The sequence below is a fragment of the Hippocampus zosterae genome, chromosome 3, assembly GCF_025434085.1.
Source record: "Hippocampus zosterae strain Florida chromosome 3, ASM2543408v3, whole genome shotgun sequence".
Classification (NCBI taxonomy): domain Eukaryota; kingdom Metazoa; phylum Chordata; class Actinopteri; order Syngnathiformes; family Syngnathidae; genus Hippocampus; species Hippocampus zosterae.
This window is the reverse complement of record NC_067453.1, coordinates 19,718,343-19,739,864: the sequence shown is the minus strand read 5'-3', so window position 1 is coordinate 19,739,864 and position 21,522 is coordinate 19,718,343. Positions and strand designations below refer to the sequence as shown.

The 21,522-nt window shown below is 45.2% G+C and overlaps 1 protein-coding gene across 6 annotated transcripts in view; it reads right to left on the bottom strand.

Moving 5' to 3' along the window:
• Positions 1-21,522, bottom strand: part of syt7a (synaptotagmin VIIa) — an 80,200-nt gene that overhangs the window by 24,649 nt on the left and 34,029 nt on the right. For 2 of the 6 annotated variants that reach the window (XM_052061876.1, XM_052061879.1), the window contains exons 2-6: positions 19,284-19,387; positions 10,135-10,214; positions 8,847-8,981; positions 4,771-4,938; positions 1,813-2,229 (exon numbers count right to left, since the gene is read on the bottom strand). In XM_052061876.1, the coding sequence (XP_051917836.1) occupies positions 1,813-2,229; positions 4,771-4,938; positions 8,847-8,981; positions 10,135-10,214; positions 19,284-19,387 (904 nt within the window). Of the gene's footprint in view, positions 1-1,812; positions 3,403-4,770; positions 4,939-8,846; positions 8,982-10,134; positions 10,215-19,283; positions 19,388-21,522 lie in introns of those variants that run through there. The other 4 variants (XR_007961879.1, XM_052061875.1, XM_052061877.1 and 1 more) reach the window with 3 other exon arrangements.

The following is a 21,522-nucleotide window of genomic DNA, read 5'->3' as shown; positions in this document are numbered from 1 at the left end:
GTGAGCAAGTGCCCCAAAAAGCTGGACCAATATTAGTTTGCACACCTCATACAATATGGATTAGGCCTACTTCTGTGCCCCCCCCCCCCCACAACATTTAATAGTCATTCAAAGGGACAGCGCAGAAATAACATTGTGTGCGAATGGGACCGTATGAATATAAAATATAGAGAGTCTCAGTCACATCTCATGAATATTGTAAACTCGTGACACTGTCCTGTTAAGACAATTGCGCTCGACGGGCTGAACAGATGTTACTGTTTAGCAGAGCATGCAGCGTAAACACTGGACATTTTATCAGGGAGTAAAAAAAAAAAAAGCGGTGGCTGAAAGTAGCTGACCAGTTTCCATGCCCTTGTGGAATTTCATTTCAAGCAATATTGACATCTTGCTGGATAATTAATAGTGCAGTAGACTTCAAGACATTACTGCTCAAGGCTGCATGCATTAACAAGTCAAAGTATTTCATTAATCACGTCACCATTCATCATTTTGGATTTGCATAAAATATATCAAAAACCGCCCCTCCCCTTGCATGCCGCAAAATCTCTGACACAAAATTTAGTCTTCATCAGCGGGAGATATATCCTGTCTCAGCCAAATGCGAGATGCTGATCCAGCTCAAAAACAATGCTTGTCGCCGTCAATGACGGGACATTAACATTTATATCACGGATTTTTCAAACACGCCACCGTCAGGATCATCTGCTTTCAAATTAATCAGTCAACAATTTGCATGGTACAGTAATTTCTCGTTTATTGCGGCTAATGGGGACCAAAACCATCAGTGATAAACGAAAATCCGCGAAGTAGCAACCAATTAACATTCATTCATTCATTCATTCATTAATCTTCCGAACCGCTTGATCCTCACGAGGGTCGCGGGGGGTGTTGTAGCCTATCCTAGCCGTCTTCGGGCAGTAGGCGGGGGACACCCTGAATCGGTTGCCAGCCAATCGCAGGGCACACATAGACGAACAACCATCCACGCTCACACTCACACCTATGGACAATTTAGAGCGTTCAATCAGCCTGCCACGCATGTTTTTTTGGAATGTGGGAGGAAACCGGAGCACCCGGAGAAAACCCACGCAGGCCCGGGGAGAACATGCATACTCCACACAGGGAGGCCGGAGCTGGAATCGAACCCGGTACCTCTGCACTGTGAAGCCGACGTGCTAACCACTGGACTACCGGGCCGCCCACCAATTAACATATACAGGTTAAAAAAATAATATATATATATATATATATATATATATATATATATTATTTTTTAAGTCCGCAAACTGTCCGCGAGAAGCTGCAAAACAACAGCGAGTCACATAGAGCAACATATACAGTACTGTACTCCATGTATATGAATTTTTTAATGACATTTTTTATGAATATGTTTGAAAAAAAATCCACGATGCACTGAAGCCGCGCTAAGCGAACCGCGAGGGATCACCGTATACGTATGAAGCCCAACAGAAGTGACTGTGTAGGGACATTATGAAGACTCATATGTTTTACTCAAAGTTCCGGTGCAAACACAAATGACGTTCACACCCACCTTAATTTAATGCACATACGGTAAGTCCGTGGACGAAGTGCAAGATGTAATATCCTTCCCTGGACCTCAGATATGAATTAAAACAGAATAAATCACACGCCTAGACGTATTGTAGCGCTGAGGATTAGTCAGTCATGAAATATCATAACGCCATATCATAATCGTGCATTCCATTCGACTTATTTACACACGCTCACATTCATAAAACGGGCCAACAGATGAGGAGATTCCGTGAACACGATGAGGCAAATACTCACAGGAAGGATTTGACGTCCATACCGCGATTCCGGATCTGGTCCATCATGTAATCCCAGCTGCCCGGATTGGCACGCGAGCGCCCTCCTGCGCCGCCTCCTCTATAGCGAGAGGCACCCGCTGCTGCGGGGCTGCCTCGCGTGATCCGTGGAACAGCTCTTTTACCTGCACCTCCGCCCTCACCGGCGCCACCACTTGCCTCTCCTCTCCCAGCAGCCCCGCCTCCCCCAGGATGTCCAGGTGCTGTGTGTAACTGTCCCAAACTCTGGGATGTGGTGGGCGGATGGCCAAATCCAGAGCCCGGCGGGTTCATGAGGGGCTGTTGGAGACTCTGCTGGCGTAGCAGCGTCCGAGGCCGAGTCGGCCCAGTGGGAATGTGTTCCAGAGTGGACGCGTAGGACAATACCGGATCCCCAAAGCTGGGAGGGCAGAGGAGCAGGGAGGAAAGAGAACGAGAAGATGGCCACGGCCGGCAAAGGACATGGCGATGGAAGGAGAAGGAGTCGGAAGAGGAAGTAGGAGAGGTATTAGGGCGGGAGGGAGCGAGTTGTTCAGGGGAGGATGTGTAGTGGAGGGCGACAGAACCATCGGAGGTGCGGCAAGGTGACAGAGGGCGGCAGGAAATCGCGGCAGAAACCGTCAGGTTGACGTCAGGATGGATCGAAAGTTCGTCAACACAGGAAGTTGATGTTGGCAAGGGGGTGGAGGAAGCGGAAGGATGGGTGGGGAAGGAGTCAGAGGGCGGATCATGGGGAAGTGGGGAAAGGAGGAGGAGGAGAGAGAAGGAGAGCAACGTGAGGCAGCAGCAGTAACAGCAGTAGCAGAAATAGCAGTAGAAGGTGCAACCCGAGTGAGCGCCGCGTGCCGTCTGCTGGTCGCACGCCAGCGTCAGCCAGCCGTGCGCCGGCTCCGCGCTCGCCCTGCGCGCCGGCGTCACGTGCAAGGGCGGCTTGCGTGTCTGCCCACCGCGAGCATGCTGCTTGCGTGAAAGAGTATTTCGAGGCGGTGCCGGTCGGATGCGGCGAGTACCAACGAGCGCGGGACGTCTCTGCGACGTTTGGCTTGTAGCTTTGCAGCTTGCGGGCCTTCCCGGTGAGGTTTTTTTGCTCTGATGAGAGATCCTCATTTTACTCCACTCACGAGTGAAAATGATCTGACAGCCTCTCATCCTTTCTCCTTTTGGGTCTTTTAAACACAAGCTGCCTCTCTAGAGACACCCATCAGCCAACCAAGGCCTACATTATGTCTCCCTCCCTCTTCCAACTTCTCATTTCCACTCCCCTTTTAAGATTGTCTTGGAACTGATGAATATAAAGCTGTGTGACATATAATCTTATGTACACATAAGTACGAAACCTGTGCATTTCTTTGCGGGGGGCTGTCGACTAAATATATCCTCCAGCGTCAGCTGACTGCATTTCCCAGACTACCTGAATTAGGTCATGAGCGTTACTCTGCTTCGCAATACTTCACCCGGCGTTATTTTGCAATTTTGGTCTTCGGTGCGCCGTTAATCCTATTTAATGGCCACACATAAAAGATAAAAGGGGTGATAAGAGGTTGTGTCAAAATGAAACCGGAATCATAGACTGATAGGACATCAGACGGTCAATCTGAAAATGGGGTGCGAGACACAAACACAAGACACAGAGACTCTTATGGATGCCCGAAAATAGAAACCAATTATAGAGAAGGGGTAAAACGAAAGGATGGGGGCGGGGGGTGGGGGGGATTGTGCAGATGAAGGATGAGGTAGTGACGAAAATGAATGCGTTGTGTTGGAAGGAAATCACAAGGTGCCAAAGGAAGGTGCAAAAATCACGCCCAGCTGAAAATTAACAACCTCATACGAGCCGAATATAGCCTCGGTGAAGTCATACGTCACGGGAGAGTGAAATAATGCACTCCACATTCACTCGGCGCCAGATGGATGACGCATCAGTTGAGCCATTGTGTGGAATTTACAGTTTTCCGTGTTTCGTTTTAGTCGAAGCACTCGCAAGGCAGAGCAGTCCCAATTTGGTTACAGTGTGCAGCGGAGCCAAAAGACTTGAGTCAGTGTGGTGTCAGCTCAAGGTCTTATTGGGTTCACATCAAGAGCTGCGTTCACACGCTCACCTTGGCACCTGAGCCCCAATTCGCTCCCTGCTGAAATTGAACTGCTTTGTCAGAACAACAAACATACAGTAGCTGATGATGATTTTAGAAATGCAAACCGAGCTGTCCTCTTTGCAGATTATAAGGCAAACGACACGGGCGTATGCGACTGTACCATCGCAAACAAGTACTATACAAGAACTGTGACGCCCTGGTTTTCTTATTGAGAAAAAAAAACATGGTTTGAGGCTCCACATGTACTGTACTGTATTACTTTTTAGTCAACCACAAACGGATTTCCCTCAAGTGATATTGTATTATATAAAATAATATAATGAGAAATTAAGGGCAGTTATATTGGTATTTGAGAGGCTGCTTTCAATTATCACTCAGTTCATTCACTACATTTGTGTGTTTCTGCAACGGAGACTCTCCATGTTTTGCTTTTTAGCCACAAGTGTCTTTTATAAATACAGCTGTACCTTAAGTTACTGACTTATTTCATTCCTTATAAACATATTATTATTACCGTTAGAATTATGATTGGAAGAAGCATGTGTGCAGGCGAAACTTGCCGACATTGAGTGTTGTTGTTTTTTTCAACGTAAGAGACGCTCCGATATTATAAATATTGTACATATCAAACATAGTGTCAAACCTTTTTTGCCACTTTTATCAGGAATCTGGAAGCGCGTCGTTAGACATGTGACTGAACGAGGCGTGATGCAATATGGCATTTCAACCTGTCGCGTAAGTAGTTGCTGAAAGTCACTCATGACAATCAATTGACCAACCCCGCACACTGCACGACAGTTCACGTCGCGTTCCGCCTCATTGCCTGGTGCGCGGCAGGCGAAACTCACTTGCTGGGTCTGAATCCTCCAGACTGCACGTGGCCCTGGACGGCCTGCCATCTCCCTGCCTTGGCTCCCTCCGTCGTCATGCTCTTCATGCTTTCACTGCGATAAGGCCCACCCCCATCATCCACATGCCCAGTCGCTGCCCCCTTCTGACACCCTGACACTGCCCCACTAAGGGAGACACAGGATGCAGAGGTATGGCAGCAGAGAGAGGATACAGAGAGAGAGAGACAGAGGGAGCAACGACAAGCAGAGGAAAAAAACGCCAAAAAGCGTGTGAGAGCAAGAGAGAGAGACACACGTACAACATACACACAGGAAAAAAGGTTGAGCAACCACATGGCTAAGTAGGTGAGACACATTAGTAGAGTGTATGAGGAGACAGCTTTCCAAGCCCGGTGAAAAGCAAGTAAATGAAAAGGGTCTGGAGTCCAGTGTGCTCAAACACAGAAATGGGGAAGGGGGTGGGGGAGTGTCGAGCGGGGACGAGGAGAACCAATTGCAGGGAGCCTGTGGAAGGTGGAAAACCAACAAGGTCACTCCATCTGGGCCGAAAGGACCAATCTCACAGCTGCCAGCGTTCTCCAGCGGCTGCAGCAGTGTGTGGATGCTGGCCATTAAACTCTCATTCCCTCCTTCATTTATGTTTTCGGGGCCTGAGACCAGCCGCTATATGAGGCATCTCAATGGCGGCGACAAGAGCGATGCTTTGTCGGGGAGTGAAAATAATGGACCGTTTTGCAGAGCCATTGAGAGTGAAATTTAGTTTAATAGAGTTCCCCCCCCCCCCAAAAAATAAATAAAAACATGGATTGCTCTAATTAAGATTCTGATATTATAACCGGCATTGGATTATTATTATTGGAAGATGTGAAATACACTAGATGGACAAAAGTATTGGATTACAGCATGTCGAAGGAGATGTGGGTTTTCTTCAAGGTGAAATTGTGAAATTGAAGAAACTAGACTGAATTTGATGATTAAATATGAAGCAGGCCGCTTTTGCGAAGAGTCAGTTGGTGACTCGTCTTCCCTGCTAAATATTCCTGATGAAATGCAAGTGGTCTCATTGCAAGATGCAAGTGTTTTAGGAACAAAAACTCCACGAGAAGTCAGAGGGCAAGATCGCCGGACACACGAAATAAGTACAAAGTTCCAAACCTCAGTGGAGGAGCTAACACCTGGAGGAGCGGGCAGGTGTGGAAATGGTGAATCATCCAACAACACCCAATTTGATTCTATCTGATACTTTTAACTTGAGGGGAATTATTTTTGGAAGGCCATTTTTGTACACAGGGTCCCAGTACACAGACCAAGGTTAATAAAATCATGGTTGGATGAGATTAGCAAGGACAAGGACGAGATTAGCAATTTAAGGGTAAACTAGAATGGTCTTGTATTCTTCTGACTAATGGACAGAAATGTTAAAAAATGCGGCTGAAAGAGTTTCAAAGTGAGTGGAACCTTGCCCGGCAAAGGAGGAAGAAACTGTTGCTGTGTCTCTTGATTTACGACGCGGAGATTCCACACCGGAGCCTAAAAAGCCCCCAAAAGGTGTTTCCATGTAGGTTACCCAATACCTTTGCCAATATAGTGTACTTACTACAGCATAAATCAAAAAGGGAATAATTATGACATGACAGTTCCCAACTCAAGGGATAGCGCGACGCTAGTTTGGGGCTCGAACATCATCATGTTGAAAATATAAAAGCAGTGGTGATCAAAAATAAAGCATATGAGTGCCCTCTGGTGACAGGACTGCTTTTCATTAAGATTCACAGTCCTCCTGATGAGGCAAAACAGGAGGAAAAAAAAGTTGTTGAGGTCAGCGAAGGCTAATATTTGTCTTGCTTCCGTTTGAAGGTTAGCCTTCACGATTGATTGTGAACAACTGACCTGAATGTGCGCGTGGATTAGTTAGCAATCACAACGGCATGGACGACACTGCTGGAGGGACGGCCAACAAAGCAGACCTGGGCCTCGTTTATCGAGCTCAATGCAAGGTAAACAAGGGCTTACTTTTATTAGAAATAGGAAAATGTAAATAAATGGGGCTCATAAATCAATACAAGTATTTACGGGAGTGTGCAGTAAAGTCAGGCATCAATCTCTCTACTGCCTTAGATTCACTGGGAGTCAAAGTGATTTACAAAAGTTATATAGCCAACATTATCCTTGACACTTGACAGTTCCTCCCCTCTGAAGTATCAGATTGATAAACTCAAGTATAAAATAGATTCTCGTGGTGACTGGTGACGATATGACAAATTACTGCTGCCAATACAGAAATTGCGTCATTGTCACCAGAGTCAAATACGTACACGGGAAAACATTGATGGGGGGGAAAAAAAATCTGTGATGTTGTCTTTAAAACGCAGTAATTCTTTGAAAATGAAGATGGATCTCCAAGGATCGTCACCTATTTGATAAATGAGGCCCAGTGTCATGACAGAAAGCTGAAAGCTGCTGATCTCAATGGAACGGTTAAACAGGAAATGATATTGTAGCCGTCTGCTTGAAAATCATGTAAAATAAGCGTTCAGAGTCAGGAGGTCATCCTCTGTCTCTCCTTATCATAACAAATTGCCGATGTCCTCAATTGTTCAATGCCAATGTATTTTCTGCCGCGGTACTGAGAACAAAATCCATTTTTGCAGGGAAAATTCTCCATTGCTTTGACTGGACAAAAGAACAACCGGAGCATCAAATAGTTTTATGGACAATACAATGCCAACTTTGAGATTACGGTATGTCTTTTTTTTTAAATGACCTCAAAACACAAGCATCGGAGGTTTGAGTAAGGCTGGTTGACCGGGATCGGCAGCCATCATCTTCTGGTGGATTTTTTTTTTTTAAGACAGAAAAACCTGCACACTGCAGCCTCGTCTCTCCTGGCCATTTAGCAGACATTTCTCGCCAGCTCAGCTCATTAAAAATGACCATTCATTAGACAGTTTATCTGACAGATTCTTGGTAGCAGGAAATCTAAGCCCAGAGCCTTCACACTGACTGGAGGGAGATAAGTCTGCCCTTGCTTGAGCTTTTACTGGATTCCAAACATGAGGGGGGGGGGGGGGTAACAAAAAAAAAAAAACCCTCATCTCCCTTTGTCACCGACAGTACATGCATCTCAAGTGTTACGGTGTTAGCGCCGCTCACTTTCCAGATCTAATGGGAGATCAGAGGAAGGACACAGACGAATGTCAACTACAGGTGAACGTTGGCATCACACAGCAAAACTGGTCTAACGGTCAACCCTCCGCAACAAAGGCACGCAACAAGGAGCGGTGGAGATTAGAGAAAAACAGGTAGAGTGCATACAAACGCAGATTTGAGCCGGGTAAACTACGAGGGTTGTCCGTCTCCATGGTTAAGTTCCATGGGAGAGAGGTGACAGGTTAGAGGTCAGGAGTTAGTATGACCGGCGGGGCTGTAGGGAGTGGAGCGGGCATCGGAACATGTGCCTGAGTGTTCGTTAAAAGGTGACGGGGAGTGAGGAGGAACAGCAGGAAGGAGCCGGAGGGAGTTGCAGGGCGGCGCTGCTATGCTCTGCAGGAATAATAGGATGGCCGCGGCGGGCAGGCTGTAATGTGCGTCGATGACATTTTACCCACTCACATTTCCAGAGCAGATGATGAGTAATCATTAGTAACCACTTGTTCCCTCCAGTATGGTTACATTGGGTACATTTGTTTTTCCTGTCGTTCCTACACCACAGTTCAAGAAAATTGTATTTAACCATAACGCTCAGGCTCGAAAGCCGCAATTTGTATGCATTTTTGCAATGTATTTGAATATTTAGATGGTGGGCTTTAAACGAAGCCTTTCGCCGCGCTACGCATACGGAAATGTTTTGCTCAAAATCACTGAGATTACATTTGAAATGTCATTTAACAGGCACGTTGAATGGCTTTCATTCGATGAGTGGTAAGCGGTGGTGACTGCGAAGCCAGGGTGACAGTGGGGAAGGGATAGGCATACAGAGGAAGGAAAGGAAGGGAAAGGAGTGGAGCTGTCCCCGTCTCGTTACAGCCCTGCTCAAGGGTGAAGACTCTTACCAGTCTTGGACCAAGACTCACTTGAGTGTGAGGCGAGGGTCTCCGTATGGGGCATAGGGAGAAATGTTAAGTACGAACTCCTTCGGCGGATAGGAGCTCCACCTCTGCTGCACTGTGCTGCTGTCATTGTTATTCCAAAAGTCTCTGTCTAGATCACTGCGGCCAAACAGAAAGACAGGTCAGAGCAACACAACTGCGGACGGCCTTGGCACGAACCGACACTTTGCAACAAGCGTGCCTTCCTTCTCCGGAGATGATGCGAGAGCTCGGTTTGAGGAAGCATCGGAGCCAAGAGCCGCATGAAATGGGAGGCTGTTTTCCAGCCCGAATTGGAAGAGGCACCACAGCGATTAGAAGCGAGGAAAGAGGAGCACAACAGCATGTGATGACGGGTTGTTCACCTAGCATGGTACCCCGAATGAAACAGGTTTGAGTGAGCATTCCGAAATCAGGATTCCCCCCCGCAGGCCCCCACAGCCAAACTGTCAACATGAGAAGTCAGAAGGCACAAATGCACGAGACGTGTGGCGGAAAGATAAATCACACTAGTAACGGAGGAAAAGGTGAGCAGAATCGCTGATGTCATACAAGTCACACAGCGGTGGTCAGAGGCCAAGCACGAAGAAGAGAAGAGTTGGAAGCGGAGATGAACAACAGCGCACATCAATGTTGCTGGAGCCCATAAGTAAGAGAGAAAACGAAGGAGAAAAAAAAGTCATCACAAAACATTGACAAAACCATCTTTAAACCATTCAAGTAGGAAACCAAAGGGAAAGCGTGACAGTCAGAGGAAACGGGAACAGCAGCATGTAAGAGGAGGAGTGGCGGTGAACAGGTTAAAGGCATTTGCGGAATTAAGACTTGTACTTAGCATTACAAAGCTGGCATTTTCCAGTATTGACCTTTAGCCTCAATTCATCAGAGGGAGAAAAGCACCTTGAAAATCATTTCGTACCATGATACTCTTGACAGTTTCACAGAGAGAAAAAAAAATGCCACCGCACACACACACACACGCACTTCCCGTTTGATCAAAGTTAACACGGGCATGGCAAGCTGACTGCACCCAGGAAGCCACACGTGCAGTCACAGTTGACACGTCGCGGATATAATCTATCCTCATGAAAATCGCTAAGCCTCCCGTGAACATCTGCTCGATCATACTTCTTGCGGAGCTTTTGAAAATAAACAACACGCCTCTTTTTCTGCCTGGTTAGTGTCATTGTTTAAATTGACAGCCTTGAAGATGAACCAAAAGCAGGTGGTGATGGCCAGACTATTCAAGCCCGGCCAGTTACCAGGCACTTACTTGATGGCTTTCTTCTCCCCTCGACCACGTGCCGAGTCTGGAGTATCTGCCGTTTCCACTCCCGGCTTATTTCGCTTCCCCTTGATCCAAGCGCGGGGAGGGGAGAACACAGACAGAGGAGAGAAAATCAAAAGGTTAGCGTTGCATTTGTCATTTTGAAGCACTGTTTTTGCATGTAAAGAAGCCACCCCTATTATCTCTTGAACGCCCGTCCTTTACCCGATGGTCTCCTGATTATTCTCATCTCAGTCAAATCAAATCTGCGGCGGAGTGCCATTTCTGGCTATTATTATCAATCGCAGCAACCCACAAATTTCCATGGCAATTGCCGCTTTAAAGGTAATCGTCTGGGCACTAGAGAGAAGCGTCTGGAAACTCCCGCTCCATTCAGATTTTAAATAGCTCGAGCGTGGCCTGTTGCTCTCGTGGAAATAATGACAATTGGAAAAAAAAAACTTGCTGTGTGCATTCTACTAGAAAAGCTTATTAGGATCGAAAGTGTTTGGCCATCATCACAATGGAGGTAATCTCCATTGCCATTTGGCTACAATATGAGGCAAAAAGTGGGTAAGTCACAAGCTGCCCAAATTAGCGGTAATGCCGTGATACACGGTGAATACGAAAGGATTCTTCATCTGAGACACACGCGACCACAGCATGGTGTGTTTGACTGGATCTAACAAAGGCTGCAGGCCAGGGGGATGCTATTACATGGCTGATCATACTGGAGCATTATGGTTGTGCACTACTTTAGATGGGCCGGTACGGAGTGCCTCGAGCATACTGGGAGTTTTTATGGCGTACTGGGACTTCACATGACCTCGCAGAACCCTCTCTTGGTCGACAGTATTGCTCTCTTGTACTTTACCACCTTCAGTCATTTGGATACTTGAAGAGAAAAATGCTGCTACCATACAGCTTAAAACACAAGCTAGCTTCAAAATAAAAGCTTACCAATTAATACAAATAATACTCTATAGCAAACTCGTGGCCCAGGGGCCAAATGCGGCCCGCGGGATGCCAGTTTGAGGCCCTCAACTTGATATGAAAGTTTAAAGTTAGTGTGGCCCGCGCAAGTTTGATATGGCTGCTCTTTGTGTTAGCACTACCTCCGTGCTGAATAGTTGTCTAATTCGAAGGCCGATAGCTTCGGAGTACCCGGACTATAGAGGCAACGTGACCGTGCCCACATTGAAGCCGCTGCTGTCTTCACGATTGCTGCCTAAGCAAAAGCATTAAAGACTATTTTTTTCAGTTTTTAATAAATGCATTTTTTGGGCGGAAATCTGATGCGGCCCAGGCTCACCCAGACCCCCAGGTGAATTGAATTTGAGATCCCTGCTGTACAGTAAATGCCTGTACCAAGTGACAAATTCCACGACTAATTTGCCCTGAGCCCTTGCACATTATCCGTGTATCAAAAAGCATAATTATATTTAAAAGGTCCATATTGGTACTTGAAAAGGCAGTAAGCTTCAATTGGACAGGTTTGTGGATGCGAAACCACAAGTCAGATTCGTGCGCCTGTCTAGTCAGGTCTTAACCCTTGTCTGTTCAATACTCACTCTGACAACAGGAGTTGCAATGATAGAGGAGGTGCAATAGAGAAAGATTTGTATAGATTTGTTTACCCGAGCTCCATGACTGCCACTCAAATGCGCACCAGCCAATCTTGAGCCTATCTATGAGAATGCAGTTCCTCATGCGTCAAGCACTCAGCACTGTGCTTACATCTGAGTTTTCTGATCAAGACCGAAATAACTCGCATCTATCAGTGAATCATTGACTACTTCGGGATGCAAATAGCTGCGCAGCCTACACAGGATGCACCAGGCAAACTGCTTGGCCCAGATAACTCTTGATATCATTTCAAACTACAGCTCACGTCTTGAATCCAGCAAGTTTGGACCCATTACAAAATCTGTGACACCAATAGGATCATAGCCAGACGTATTTACAGTGAAGGAATAACCTCCAAGTATTCGGCAGACAAGCTTTCACAGGCTAGTCATATCATTCAATGGACATTGGGAAGACAAAGAAAATGAGTGAGTCCACTGCTGGGAGAGCGAGAGAGCTAAAAATAGAAATTAGATTTTTTTAAATAAATAAATAAAGGTGTCAGCCATAGGTAAGGGGGCTGGGGGTAAAGGGGATTCGAGGGGAGTGACAGGTGCGAAGTGACTGAGGCAGCGAGTGGCAGGAAGTCTCAAGTGGACTGGTGGTGAAAATAAGAACAGACTCAAACATGCAGCAGTGGCCACTGACCGGGTACCACTGCTTTCGTCCCCACGTGCACGTGCACATGCGTGATGCAACACTTTCAGAGCAGTCACCTTCTTCCTAAAAATCACGTGTGTGTGTGTGTGTGTGTGTGTGTGTGTGTGTATGTGTGTGCGCGTGCGTGTGAGAGGAATAAATGCTGCAGGGATGCCTCGCATATGACAAAGCTCTTATGACATGCACAATGCAGAAAAATCAGCTCAGCGCCCCAAATGAGAGTGAAAGCAAACCAATTGGAAGAATGAGCAATTTCCCTCTAATCCTCCACTCAAATACCCTTGAAAATACTTAAGTCTAATTTAAAACCGCTACTTTTTCAGGGGGAGTGGGGGGGGGTCACATGACAAAGGCGTTTCACGATCACAGTGCCGCTTGGCTCTGAGCCATCAATTCAAAACAGTTCAATGTGATGTAATGGCTTAATTGTGTGACCCCCACTCAAATTGCAGCAAACTACATCAAACGCGTTTTCAAACGGAGACCGAAAGTGACGGTGCACTGTTGTTGTTTTTTTGTGTGTGTTTTCTTTTTTTTCTGAAGGCTCAAGACATACGGAATGAAAGACGCTAGCATTCTGTCTGCATCAGTTGGCAGAGTTCTGCCTTCCAACACCCAGCTGTGTTTGTTTGAACGAAGACAGCAAGAGCCCGCATGCTTGCTCAATATTATACACATCGCACCACAATTAGAAAAGAGCGATCGTTGGTCTGTCAAAACATAATTGCATGTTAACCAGAATTAACGTTGAATCATATGAGTCGCACATTAACACAATCACAGACTGTGATGTGTCACTGACAATATTCGGGCTTTGGATAATGTTAATGGCTGGTCATTATCATCCTAATTCGTTTTATTTAAGCTCTGCAATTATTGATTTTCACAACTATGCTGAAAGACCTTATTCTGGTCCTCCTCCTGCGTCTCCCAACATCGCAAGCGATCCAAAAAAAAAAATGTTGCTCATACAATTGATTCAATGGAGCTATGAATGTGGTCAGGTCCAATCTCGGCTGCGCTCCAAGTTATGACACGGATCAAACAGCACAGCGCTCACAGAAGCAGCAGGCAGAAGGCCTTCTGAATACCAAATAGCCACCGCTGCTGAAACAGATGTTAGCAGCACCAACACTGATGTGTTCAAATCCCACCTAACGTCAACAACATGAGGCCCCACCGCACAGAACCCGCAAATCCACAGCACCAGTCCCGCCTGATGACGTCAAATTACTTCAAATCATAAGGAGCTTGAGTCATGAATGACTGTAAAAACTTTCAGTAATTTACAGATAACAGAAATACACGCGCACAGTGGTTTGATCGAACCCTTGGGGTTCGGTGCATCGGTCTAATGGGTTCGACGGAGCCTCTGCCATGGAGGTTAAATTTTATTTACTTTTATTTTTTAATAAACGGTTTTTAATGTCTTGAATTTGTAAAAAAAAAAAAAAAACTGCAATAGAAAGAGGAACCTTCAACTCCAAAAGCTATAATGAGCATACAAAAAAAAAGTACCAGCAAACTATCCTCATGGCATCTTCAAAAGTCAAATTATGCCAGGACTGTGTGAATGTGTTTGACGACCAATATTGATGACAATCCTTTTGGGTTGTTTGACAGAATGTTCAAAAAATGGCTTTTAGATGCTTTACATATTCTCATTCAGTCTGCAACACTTCAGCAATCAATCCAAGAAAGAACACGTGAGCCATAGAGGAAAAAGAAGACAAACAAGAAGACAGCTTGAGTCAGACAGCGAAGAAAAAGACGAAAGACGCACATGATGGTGCTACGAAACGTGGTGGAAGGCAGCCCAGGTGGCGGCAATACACTCGTATCACGCCTACAAAGGGGGCAAAAGGGCAGAAGCGTGGGAGTGTTTCATTTTTTGAAAGATGACAGATGGGAAATTAATTCGAGATAGTTACTCCGTATACAGAGAGCATGGAAAAACTCAGCCGCAATTGGCGGCGCAGGCAAGATGTCAATTCTTCGGAGTCATTCTTCGGAGTCAAAATTTGAATTGAAAATAAAGATCGTTGCTGTTTATTTGAAAGCAAACTTTTTAAAACCGAGAGCTAACTTGTGGGGTACTGATACACACTTCTGAAATAAATGTACTCAAATCACCTTACATTATATGTTCTTATTAATAATTAATGGTATACTGTACATGTAAGCGAGATACTGATCATGTTTCTGATATCTTGCAGGAAGCATCAATAAGGAACATTTGGTTTGAGAAAAAAAAATCTGAAAGTGTTCAATGATCAGCTTTTCAATACACTTTGGAAATCACAATGTCCCATCACCAGTAGGCGACCTTCAGAACAGACGCAAGGGCTACATATGTTGACCCTGGGGGCTACCCCGTGCCCATGGGTGCACTATGTTCTATGCATAAAAAAATAAGCATTTAAAAAAATATTCTTTGAGCATGATTGCGATGTTACCGTCATAATAAGTGGGATAGGAAATGCTAATCGGGTCCCCATACCAGCTGACATTTTCAGTGAGAGGTGGGGTAAAGCCTGCACTGGTCACAACTGAACCGCATCATAACGCATATAACCACTCACACGAATATTCACACTTGTGGTTAACTTAGCATTTTTAATGAACTTAAAATGCATGTTTTGAAATGTGGGCGAGCCATGTGGCCATGTGTGGAGAACATGCCGAACCCCACACTGAATTTGAAAGCTGAACTTCATACCGTGAGGCAGACACGGCGACGACCCAATTAAAACTGCATTTCCATGAAATTAGCACCTAGCACTATGGAATGTGTTCAACCTTTAGAGCTCCTGGAACAGGTGACACTTTTATTTCCCGCTAATAATGTGAAGAAGAAAAAAAAAGCGATACCAGCCTACGCGTCTAGTGCTGCCTTTAAAAAGGACATGTGCGTCAAAGTCATTCCGATAGGTAGCAGAGAGTGTCAGGAAATGATGGAGGATTCAAAAGCTTGCACAACAGGAAGCAATGTGCACAAAGTAGGTTGCTGATGCACACAAGGAGTTTTAAAATAAAATTTAAAAAAAAAAAACCTTTTGCACAGGTTGCCAAAGTATAAAACACCGAAAGCAACAATTACTCAAAATGTCTTGTCTATTAAACGATGAATCAGAGGCAAAACTGGCACGGGCCTTCCTCACAAGTGACACGTGAAGCTGCAGGCAAACATTTGCTTTTATGAAAGCTGACACCGTCAGAGTACACTGGGACTTTGGGGGGGAAACAAAGGTTTAGGATACTAGGATGTGATGTTCAAGGCTCGAACGTTCCTCCTGCGTGAACATACAACATAACTTTTCTAAAACGCAAGACGCGCATGCAAATTACAGCCCGTTTACATTCTAATGACGAGTCCAGGGAATATCGGGCTCCCAAAGAAAAGAGATCAAGGGAGCCCAGACTGTATGCCTACTAATCATGTCTTCATCTTCTGTGCCAGTAACAAGGACTGTGTGCGGCAATAGCCCGAAAACCAGAAGATGCAACATACAATATTGTTTTAAAGAGGCTGCTGACGATCATTAGAGGCAAAACTACGTACATTTGACATCTTGGGTCAACACTCACAGCTGTGTGTATTTTGTACAGCAGAGGTGTCCAAACTTTTTCATCGCATTCATCAAAACGCAAGAAAGCAAGGGCCAACTTTAAAATTCTTCAACGTGCTAAATTCAGTCAAGCAAGCAATGATATGTTGGAAACATTTTCAAGTTGCTTTGGAAAATTGTAACACAGCAGCTTTCTGTTTAAGGCAATAAAGGAAATTCTTTCGGAATTAGAACATTTTTGGGGTGGCCCTGTATCACACTAGACTAGATTCACCCCTGCACTGAACAGTACCCGAATCCCATCTTCACAAAAAGACAAGAGCAAACTCTCGTCAGCTGACCATTTTTAAAACAGGTGAGAATGATTAATGTGACGTGTTCATGAATTGGACCGTGGTGCAGCAGAATGTGGAAGAAATCATTTGCATATCCAGAAAAGCTGTTCAGAATGGGAATGGATTTATTAGTCGTATTTAATTCGACACCTGACTTTCTCACTCTGCCCACCTCAACCCTCTTTATTTTAGTTGAGTTTTTTTAATTCGCCTTGTGGGTCGTGTCAAATGTCATATTTAATGAGGGCCACTGAAAAATGGATGGTAAGCCATAAAATGTTCAAACATACTCAACAATTCGTAAACCTGCACATTGTAATGAGATCCTATAGAGAATACTGTCGATAAATTTATGATACATATTATGAGTCATGATATACATATAGCAAACCCCCACACTTATCTGGCAGGTAAAATAAGTACACTTTTACTGCTTTGCCACCACCTTATGGCCTATTGGCATCAAAGAACTAAGTTGAAGTGAGTTGCGGAACTTCACCGAAACAAATGTAGTGCTTTGCCAGCGTCTTCCGCGTGTTCATATTGATATTTTAGGGGTGATTTGACTCTTATCAAAATGGTGATTCGTCAAATAAATACATAATATAGGGCTGTGATGCGGCGGATTCGTGTCAAACAGAAACAAGCATTGTACTCTCATTACAAAATCAGATTTTATACAATATTAATCATGCATTGGACCTTCAGATTGCGAATGTGTTACGTAAGTGCACACGGTTATTGTTGACTAATGTGCATGTTGTCTGCCACAGCAACGCAATATATTCAAAGGGGAGGTGTGCAACATGCCAATCAAGTCATTATCTAACGTAGGACACAGCCAAAATAAAACTTAAAAGGTGATGAGATCACATGAAATGGTGACAAGACTAATGTCACCAATAAATTGTTGCGCAGTACTCCCATTTATCACAGTTCTACTTGCTAGTGCATGGAGCGGGAAGTCCTTAATGTGCCTTCACACCACTGAGAAGCTAACACTTCCACAACGAAAGTGGTCGAAAGACAAAGCGCTTAATCAACATCCATGTTACTCCTCGGCCGCCGCCTCACACCGAAACAGAGCGCGATGCACCGATGCGAGAGGAAAATACGACATCATCCTGTGGGTGCGCGTGCGCGTGTGCTTGGTGGGCCCGGCTCGCGAGGCCAGCGGTTCACCCGTCGCCTCCTCCAGTGGAGCCTCTGCTCTGTCGGGTTGCTGCCGCTGCTACTCCAACAGGACTGTCACAAGCTGGAAATAAGATCCATTTAAAACGGTGCTACCGGAGAGGGCCGCGGGGACTTTCCGAAGAGCTGGCCGTTCGACTAGCTCACTCCGCAACAGGAAATCAGGAGCTATTCCCTGCTCCATTTCCTTCCAGGTGGACTATCTCATTTAACATGTTTCAGGGAAGAGAACAAGAAGGGACAGGATACTGCCGAGATCATTACCCTCCTAGTTTATATACGCTATAACGGTGTAATCTCGTTACAATCCCATCATGGGCGTGTCTTTTAATGCAAGCATTATGTAGAGTATCTTGTTGTCTGCGCGACCTGCTGTGATGCCGAGGCTTGCCATCTGTGCGCCATGCAGTTTCACAGCAATGCAGCGGTGAACCGGTTGACCGTTGCTCTTGTAGGATCGTCTGAGTTGTTTTAAATCTCCTCAGCTACAGTATATAGCGCATTTCATCTACACAAGGCAATGCAATGTGAATCTATTTCGAATAACCAAAGCTAACCCCTTGAGAATGCTAGCGACGGTTTTCATGCCTTTTTGTAATATGAGCATGATGGCTTTCAGGGTACGTTGGCTTATTTACTCCAACGCTCTGTGGAGCGGCAAAAAGTCCAGCCAACAAGGCAACAGACTCCTCATCCATCTGCGTGCGTCTGCGAGTAGAAAAATAAGATGTTGCTATGGAGGATAACAGCGTTTCGCCTGACTAGCTTTGGCATTTCCGATCACCGCTCGTCTTAAAAAAAATCATTGATGTCAGTGTATAGTTGCGTGTGTGAATGCTACAAGTGAGTGTACATATTTACAAATGTTTCCTTAAATACAATAAAAGGATAAGATTGCTTGGGACAATGAACCAGAGAAATGCTTTTGTTTTTAAGTCTGCCTGTTCTGTCTTTGCAACATGATATGCTATGGAACACAAAATCAGATGGGTCTCTTTGTTGAAGAGAAATGTGCTCAGGGCTCAGGGATTTTTATGAATGCCAGGCTGGAAAATAAAATTGCAAAAATGTTGCAAACCGCTGCACTGTGCTGAAAAAATGTCCAGGTCAACTTTGATGAATCGGTTTGGAAATAGCTTTTATCACATTAGCGTCTTCGTTCGATCAACTCCAAGTGAGTGGGTTGTGGAGCTCCAAGTTGAGTGAAAACTCACACAAAGCAAGTGAGCGGGGAAGGCATTTTTGGCATGCCGCTCAGACTGACTGATAAGGGGTTGCCTGCCTTTTAATCAATCACATTTCATAGCACATAATCACAGTGATGTGCCCTTAACAGAGGTCAGCACGCTCAATCTTTGTTGTCGTCTCACGGAGGCTGTGTCAGCACACTTGGCTAATATTGTAGCTGCTTCTGGGAATGAATTACAGTTCTGAAGCTGCCGTGGTTTTTGGAAAGTGACGCAACAGGGGCCCGCGTTTCAGCTTCTTCTTCATTAATTACTGTCTAACAAGCCAAAGGTTTCACTTCAATGAACACGTGTATCATTATTTTGGATTAGGGAGTCCCGTCGACGTTTGCACACATTGCCATTTCCTCAATAAATTACCCTTTAAAGATTCAAATTCCCAGCACACAGTGACATTTAAGCATCTCTGATTATGAAAGCTTTTTGCGGCACTCGAAATATGGCTGGAAGCTACACCGCGCGCGCGGGTAGGTGGGTGTCGGTGTGTACGTGTGTAGATGAAGGCGTGCATGGGTGCATACACTCACCAGCTTGCGTTGACACCAACCGCAGACGCCACAAAGAGCCACGAGCCAAACTGCACACACTGTCACTGCCAGGGAGACCAGGAACACACTGAGGGACACCGAGCCTGTGGGGGCGCACACACACACAAATACAGAGAGGAAGAGTCAACAAGGACATTTTTGCATTCATTAGGTTACATGTGCTTACATGTACTGCAGAGTGTCTTTGAGTAAAAGTGAAAAGTTGTTCATAAATAAACATTATTAGGATTAATATAGCTCAAGTCTGCTTCAGGTTGTGGCCTGTGAGTGTAGCCTTGCCTGATGCAAAGTCCTGTACATACAACAATGGCAACACTTGCCTCAATAAAGTTTGGAGAGTGCCCATGCCAAATCGTTTGGTTCAAATTGTTTTTACTTGGGGAAATAGTCGTAAATGAAGTACTTTAATAGATCAATAGAGGGAGACGTAGCTTTTCTTTCCAAGGAGCTGATTGTGTACCAAGCACATGCAGAGACAATTTGGGGAGCAGGTGCTCAATCTAAAAAAAATATTCCCTATCGCCAAAATGATTCAATATGTTTGGAAAACATTTTATGTATTGAATGTTGACAAAGTCAGCAATGAAGTCAAGAAAACAACGAATAATGAAGAGAGGCAGCTATAGTTGGAATAAACAATCGACACTGTTAAATTGACTTGTTAAAATTATGGGTTTTTTTTTTCCCAAAAAACAACATTGCTGAAAAAGTGCACAAGCCCTCCTCTAAATGTGGATGTGGCTGCATTCAGAATTAAGCAATCAAATTCATGTTAAATGGGCATCAGCGCACACCGACCACCATTTAAAGAGCCGCTGATTAACACAAAAATAAATTAAGATGAGAGCATATGTACAATAGACTCAAATAAATGCACTTTAAATATCAAAACACTTTGATGACAAGGAAGGTCATTTTTGTAATGTTGAAATATATGCGCGCTTCAAGAAAAAGGGTGTGTATTTTAATCCGGGGCAAAAGGGCACTTGCTTGGGCACCACTCAGGGGTCGGTGTGTGCATGTGCCTGTTGTGAAGCTGTGTGGCTTGTGAAAGGCGCATCGACAAGGTTTCATCCTAGCCAAAAACACAAGAAAGTTAGTTGAAGTGTTTTCTTCATTGCGCGCGTCAAAACAACAACCATTTCCGGGAAGCTGATTTTACATCACAGTGGCCCATCTTGGCAGACGCTGGGACAAAGCGAAGCTGCGCCTGCTCCCGCCAGGTTTAATTGAAAATCAGGCGAGCACTGCTGCCATTTTAACATTCTGTCATAAGCATGCGAAAAATGCAATTTCATGGGTATAAGCCCCCCCGCATCCCCTGTGCCGGAGCATTTCAATACCTTCCCAATACGAGCTGATGCCAGGCATCACTGTCATGTGTCACGGCTTGTTAACTGACAGGCTGAAAGCAAAGGGAGTGGCCAGGGAGGCTGACAATACAACACAGCTCATGATTGATGAGTATCCGTGGAGGCGCAGCTAGAGAGCTATCGAAGAAAAAAAACATATCTTCCACTTCTGCTCATATGTGTCTCCATGTGTGGGAGGGCTCACAAATGCACCTGAGCCACGCTGCTTTTCGAAATGAGCGGATCCACCCTGGCGAGCTATTTAACCAGCTCAAAGGCCTTTACTTCAGAACAAGGAACAAATGCCTCATTGAGCTTCGATATTTGCACAGCAGGGAGAGATGCTAATGTATTCAAATGTGTGCGTCCCTCCGAATGTTTCTTAATACCCGAATATGCGGCGATAAACAGGTGTCAGGATGCATTTCCACACCGCCGAGTGACATCCGCCTGCACTTTGCCTTCGATAAGTAGATTTGTTTTCTCCCAAGTCACTGTCTCCTCGCCTTTCCATCGCTTGCCACGGATGGTCTTTTCATCCCGTCATATATTTGTCTTCCTCTTCTTCCCCACTTCCAAGTGTCCTCTGGGAAGGGTGGAGAAGCGGAAGGTCAACACGTTTCATATGGAAAATCAGGATGGGATCGACACTGGATTGCACAGCCTTCCGCTGGCTTGTGGCTACAGCTTTGAGGTCACACCTGAGGCCGAATGCAGTTGGAATGAGCACACACCCACACAAACCCACACCCACACACACAAGGAGCAGCTGGGAGACAGCAAACCGCAAACAACAGCTTGATGATGACTCGACTTCTTGCACTGCACATTCTTTAAAAAAAAAAATCACGTCACAACACAAATGG